Raw genomic sequence first — 6,789 nt, forward strand, 5'->3', positions numbered from 1 at the left:
GCCCACTGGTCTTGGCCATTGTGGAGAGGTTGGAGTCTGTTTGATTGAGTGTGTGTACAGGTGTCTTTTATACAGGTAACGAGTTCAAACAGGTGCAGTTAATACAGGTAATGAGTGGAGAACAGGAGGGCTTCTTAAAGAAAACCTAACAGGTCTGTGAGAGCTGGAATTCTTACTGGTTGGTAGGTGATCAAATACTTATGTCATGCAATAAAATGCAAATTAATTACTTAAAAATCATACAATGTGATTTTCTGGATTTTTGTTTTAGATTCCGTCTCTCACAGTTGAAGTGTACCTATGATAAAAAATTACAGACCTCTACATGCTTTGTAAGTAGGAAAACCTGCAAAATCGGCAGTGTATCAAATACATGTTCTGCCCACTGTATATATAAAAATCGTCCGATTAATCGGTATCGGCTTATTTTGGTCCTCCAATAATCGGTATCGGTGTTGAAAAATCATAATCAGTCGACCTACTAGAAATAGCCATTGATTTTGGACATTTGAAAAAGACACACACACACACGCACACGCACACGCACATGCACACGCACACGCACACACACACACACTTTAAGATCTAGTCATGGTTTTGTATCTGGGGTTTAGATCCCCTACTGTGTGGTGCTGGAATGTGCTGTTTTGGTCTGAGAATCATACAGGGGTTTCTAAAATGAAAGGCGGGGAGCGGTAGGGGGTAGGTGAACAGCACGCTCCAATAAACTACACATTTATGCATCCCTTGGTAGCACTTTTTGAGGTTTACAATATTGATCCAATACACAGCTAGACACACACACATGCATTCCTTCAAATACACAAACACAAAAGCATTCCCTCAAACACACAGTCAAATATTAATTCCACAACTAAACACACACCAAACCAAAACCCTTCCCTCTCTTCTTGGCTGTTAGTCAAACACACCAAACCAAAACAATTCCCTCTGTTCTACGCTGCTAGTCAAACACACCAAACCAAAACAATTCCCTCTCTTCTACGCTGTTAGTCAAACACACCAAACCAAAACAATTCCCTCTCTTCTACGCTGTTAGTCAAACACACCAAACCAAAACAATTCCCTCTCTTCTACGCTGTTAGTCAAACACACCAAACCAAAACAATTCCCTCTCTTCGTCGCTGTTAGTCAAACACACCAAACCATTCCCTCTCTTCTACGCTGTTAGTCAAACACACCAAACCAAAACAATTCCCTCTCTTCGTCGCTGCTAGTCAAACACACCAAACCATTCCCTCTCTTCTACGCTGTTAGTCAAACACACCAAACCAAAACAATTCCCTCTCTTTGTCGCTGTTAGTCAAACACACCAAACCATTCCCTCTCTTCGTTGCTGCTAGTCACACACACCAAACCATTCCCTCTCTTCGTCGCTGCTAGTCACACACACCAAACCATTCCCTCTCTTCGTCGCTGCTAGTCAAACACACCAAACCATTCCGTCTCTTCTACGCTGTTAGTCAAACACACCAAACCATTCCCTCTCTTCGTTGCTGCTAGTCAAACACACCAAACCATTCCCTCTCTTCGTTGCTGCTAGTCAAACACACCAAACCAAAACAATTCCCTCTCTTCGTTGCTGCTAGTCAAACACACCAAACCATTCCCTCTCTTCTACGCTGCTAGTCAAACACACCAAACCAAAACAATTCCCTCTCTTCGTTGCTGCTAGTCAAACACACCAAACCATTCCCTCTTTTCTACGCTGCTAGTCAAACACACCAAACCAATTACTTATTTTTGTCGCTGCTAGTCAAACACACCAAACCATTCCCTCTCTTCGTCGCTGTTAGTCAAACACACCAAACCATTCCCTCTCTTCTACGCTGCTAGTCAAACACACCAAACCAAAACAATTCCCTCTCTTCTACGCTGCTAGTCAAACACACCAAACCAAAACAATTCCCTCTCTTCGTCGCTGCTAGTCAAACACACCAAACCAAAACAATTCCCTCTCTTCTACGCTGTTAGTCAAACACACCAAACCATTCCCTCTCTTCGTCGCTGTTAGTCAAACACACCAAACCATTCCCTCTTCTACGCTGCTAGTCAAACACACCAAACCAAAACAATTCCCTCTCTTCGTCGCTGCTAGTCAAACACACCAAACCAAAACAATTCCCTCTCTTCTACGCTGTTAGTCAAACACACCAAACCAAAACAATTCCCTCTCTTCTACGCTGTTAGTCAAACACACCAAACCAAAACAATTCCCTCTCTTCGTCGCTGTTAGTCAAACACACCAAACCAAAACAATTCCCTCTCTTCGTCGCTGCTAGTCAAACACACACAAACTACATTTTTGCTCAAATGTCACCTTTCACATAAAATAACAAATGACTGAACAACTTTGTGGGATTTGAATATGATTTCTAGCTGTGTCAAAGTCAACATTATTTTTCACAAAAAAAGGAGTTGCGGATGCATCAATCCTCGCAACGTCTCTCTGTGTGTCAAATTCTCTTTAACAGTACATTAAGAAAGCACAGACCAGCATGGGCCCATATACTGATCTCTTTTAACCTGCCCAACCAGATTGTTTAATGGCTGGTTCTTATGTAAGGCTGTTATCTTGACCCACACCACACAAAGAAAAGGGTTATATAAATGTAGGGTTAAGTTGAGTACAGTGTAGCTTAGATTTAGAGATTTAAAGGACTTTGATCTGAAACAGGGAGGAGAGGAAGACTGGCATTTTTAACCCAAAGTTCAAATACATTGATGACATCATATTTGTCAAACCCTTTAGTACTGCTTTACTGAGCTGAGTTAACACACCTTAACAGCAGCACCTTAACAGCAGCACCTTAACAGCAGCACCTTAACAGCAGCACCTTAACAGCAGCACAGCATCTCCAAATACAACTTTGGAAAATATCTTCCTAAATAGTGTCTGTCTAGAGTTTTTTTTTTAAGTGAGTAAAAATGAGATTTAAAATGTCATTTGCTCTTGTTTTAGGGAGTGTGTGTGTGTGTGTGTGTACAGCACAGATGGGCGAAGAGGCTCAGTGTCTCTGCAGAAAGGACAGGGGATTACTAGTCAGTGCAGTCAAAGGGCAGGTTCTAGCTAGTGGCACCTCAGACACACAACTGCCCACACACACATTGTGCTTATCAATCTCAGCAGTCTGTGTGTGTGTGTGTGTGTGTGTGTGTGTCTATAGTCCTTTAAATCCCTACATCTAAACTCTGTACAGTCTGTTCTCAACTTAACCCTGAATGTGTGTGTGTGTGTGTGTGTGTGTGTGTGTGTGTGTGTGTGTGTGTGTGTGTGTGTGTGTGCGCTCGGGTTAGTGGAGGTAGACTGCGGGGCTAAGGTACACCTGATAAATGACAACACATGTTTTTCAAAACCCCCACGAGAGAATTAACTAGATGAGAAAGTAGGAGGCAAATCTCTGGGGAACCCATCTGTGATACTGAATGACCAGATATCTGGAAACTAGAGAGAGGGATGGAGGGAGAGAAACACTGAGGGATGGAAAGGGAAAGAGAGAGAGAGACAGAGATGGATTTTAAAGTGTTAGAGACTAAACGTATTCCTCTGACCAACTGTAGAAAAATCCCCATTATCTATGAAGTCTTTAAGTCTCCAAGTCTCTCCCTTTCTCAGCCAAGCGGTTATATAGACACTATTACACATGTGCACAAATCAATTACAGTGGGCCAGAAAAAAGACACAGCAGTTAATAACATCAACCTTTGTGCTCTAGGATACAGAAGGCCTATGCTGTTCACTGACATCAATAAGCCCTAAGGCGAATATGCATACAGTTAGATTCACCATGGAAACGTGGTGGGAGGCTGATATTGAACATACTACATGAAACCTACATTACATACAGGGCTATGTGGGATAAAGATCACTACACCCAATCCAACCTCCTAAAAACAGTCCAATGAGTTTATTGACATGCAACAACACGATAGAAAGCCTCAATAGATACGCTGCCTGACATCCCTGAAGAACATGTCTGTTGTGACAGAAGCAGACATGGTTAAATGTCCACAGTGAAATGTTCAACTATTATTTGGAGAGGAGATAATAAAACACTTAGGCCTACTCTGAAGTTGAAAATAAACGTTTGTTCTTGTTTCTCAAGTGAGCCCGGCAAGAGAAAATGTGTCTAGATGTGTCTTTCGATGGTACCTACTGGTTCAATTATTATTTTGGAAAAAAAGATCCTAAATTGAGATGAAACCGTCGTCAAGGCGCGGGTCAGCGCGGGTCAGTCCGGTTAGCGCGGGTCAGTCCGGTTAGCGCGGGTCAGTCGGGTCAGTCCGGTTAGCGCGGGTCAGTCCGGTTAGCCAGGCAGCAGGGCAGGGGCCAGGAAGATTTTCACACAGAACAAGATCAAGCTGTAGGTAGGTCTGTAGCCTAACACCTGATACAGTATACTGCCAAGGGCAGGAGTGTTGCAGAGGGATAGATATATAGATATATAGATATATTCTACTGATAAAAGGGAGATTACAAACTGGGGTTTGAAAAATAGGAAACCTGTAGTTTTAAAGATCAGAACGAAGTTGATCATAATCTCCCAATGACACCGGATCTACCGATTTAACCGGATAAAACAAAGCTAATGAAACGAGAGAATATTGGGGGAGGGGAAATCCAAAATATCCATATTGTTATTAAAATACTGTCATTATGCTGTTGCCAATTAATGTTAGTCTATTGAAGAAACGTTGGACCGATTATCAAAGATTAAAATAGAATACATTGCATTGAGTGGGATAACGCAGCTTTCCAAAACAACGGAATGTCCACTGCATCGGTTTACATTACAACAACAAGCTATACCTAAATGAGAAAAAACATTTTCCCTAAACAATCGTTTGCTGTAAACTGCTACAAAACAAAATCTAAACTGCAGAGTTGTACAGCATCAGTTACATTGTAACGAATGATTTCAACAAGTACTACAACAACAAGAACGAACAGTCCGTGTTTTCAACCGTGGCCAGCGAGATGAAACGCAGTGTCATTTTCTTTGTCATCCCCCACCTTCCCTAAAATACTAAAATTATTTTCTGTGACATTTCCCCAATGCAGCAATGCGCGTTCCCTGGTGCCGACGTCCAGGGCAACAAGGTAACGCGCAACACCAATCCCGGTTTCAATTCTGAAGGTGGAACGCGCACTGCCCTCCCCCAACAATATTATAGTAGGCCTACAATAAAATGAGCAGCGCGCACACAGGCACAGAAAACCCTTTCTCATTTGCCGAGCTACAATTCCATCTGGACACGTGACACGCCCTGCTTTACAATAAATAAACAGCACAAAAAATGACAAAAATAGTTTCCTCACTTTCAAATCACTAATACCCGAGAAAAACACATTTATCACATCCACATATAATAACAACATAACGTCCATATCGCTGAAACACATGGCAATAAGATCCAAAGCTTTAAAAAACTTTAACTATATATTTGGGCAGATCCGGGGGAGGCGGTCGGTGTTGAGACGCGAGGCAACAAAAAAATGACAGCTCGCTCCGCTCAGCACCCTTGGCTTGCGGACCTCAGCAGCAGCGTCAGTTTTTCCCCAGGACACAACAGCCAAGCCATTTAAGTGTTTTCTCCCCAAACCACGCGCACCCTGGCTCTCCAGCCGAACCTCCATGCAAGGCGAAACGAGCTTACCTACACAGTGAATGAGTTTGTGTCGCCACGAGTCAAGTTCCTGCCGAAAGCCGCGCCTCTCGATCGTGCATTGCTGCCTTTTGCACAGACTCGCCATTTTCTACCGGGCCCTCCCGCGGACGCGCACATTCTGCTAGGTGCTTGTGCGCATACGTCACCAATACTTTTTGAGGGTTATGGGTGGAGTACAAAATGTAGGGGGGACTTATAGCTGCAGCATCCGCTCACGGTCCCACCCACCACCACCACCCACCCGATAGACCCCCCAACATCTCAGTTCTGTTGAGAGAATGAACGTCAGTGATGGAATTTAAACCCGCAACAAAGGCATATGGATCAATAAAGAAACGTATAGATTGAATGTACAGTGTGTAGGCTATGGTCCAAATGTTCTCAAATCTGTGTTAAAGGGCATCAGTGCGTTATGAGTTTAAATAATGCGCAGTGGGTAGCCTATACATTGCCGTGGTATTTAGATAGATAATGTACAGCCAATGTTTTTCCATAGAACCGTCATAATAAAAGAAAGGTCAATGATTACCATATATTTAATACGTGTAAACAGGAGATAATGATAATTCAGCATGAACACATACAAGGGATTTACAGGGAAGAGACCTTTGTATGACGGTATGAACAGAGATTATTATTCATATTTCTGGCTGTGTGTGTTGTTGTATGATAAGCATAATCAACTTTATACTGAATCGAAATTACACTGTTCCTACCGATATTTGAGAGACTGCTTGGCTTTGGTTCTATTCTGTTCTTTCAATCCTATTCTAATCTATTCCAATTCTTTAACATTCTATTCAATTACATTTGATTCCAATTATATTTCAATTATATTTGATTCCAATTTATTATATTATTTATAATTCTATATTACTGTAATAGTATTCGACCTCAGTCAAAGGGGAAAGAAAGGGGGGTTCTCAGTTCTAAACACAGAAGGAGTTTATCAAAACCCGTCTGTTACAGCTTCTTTACAAAGACGGGTCCATTTTCACAACCGTGTTTTTTTTCTTCATCAGGTTTCCTACAACTTAATCACATTAATTCAATTGCGATCTTTATGACTTCCTGTTTGCCATGTGGTATGTTTCAGGA

General features: G+C 42.2%; 1 protein-coding gene across 1 annotated transcript in view; it reads right to left on the reverse strand.

Moving 5' to 3' along the window:
• LOC110485613 (ligand-dependent corepressor) overlaps positions 1-5,809 on the reverse strand; it is a 76,718-nt gene extending 70,909 nt beyond the window's left edge. Inside the window, exon 1 of the mRNA XM_036948330.1 lies at positions 5,680-5,809. Coding sequence (XP_036804225.1) covers positions 5,680-5,776 — 97 coding nt within the window. The 5' untranslated portion in view covers positions 5,777-5,809. The remainder of the gene's footprint in view (positions 1-5,679) is intronic.
• Positions 5,810-6,789: the final 980 nt, after the last annotated feature.

The sequence above is a fragment of the Oncorhynchus mykiss genome, chromosome 17 (assembly GCF_013265735.2).
Source record: "Oncorhynchus mykiss isolate Arlee chromosome 17, USDA_OmykA_1.1, whole genome shotgun sequence".
Taxonomy (NCBI): domain Eukaryota; kingdom Metazoa; phylum Chordata; class Actinopteri; order Salmoniformes; family Salmonidae; genus Oncorhynchus; species Oncorhynchus mykiss.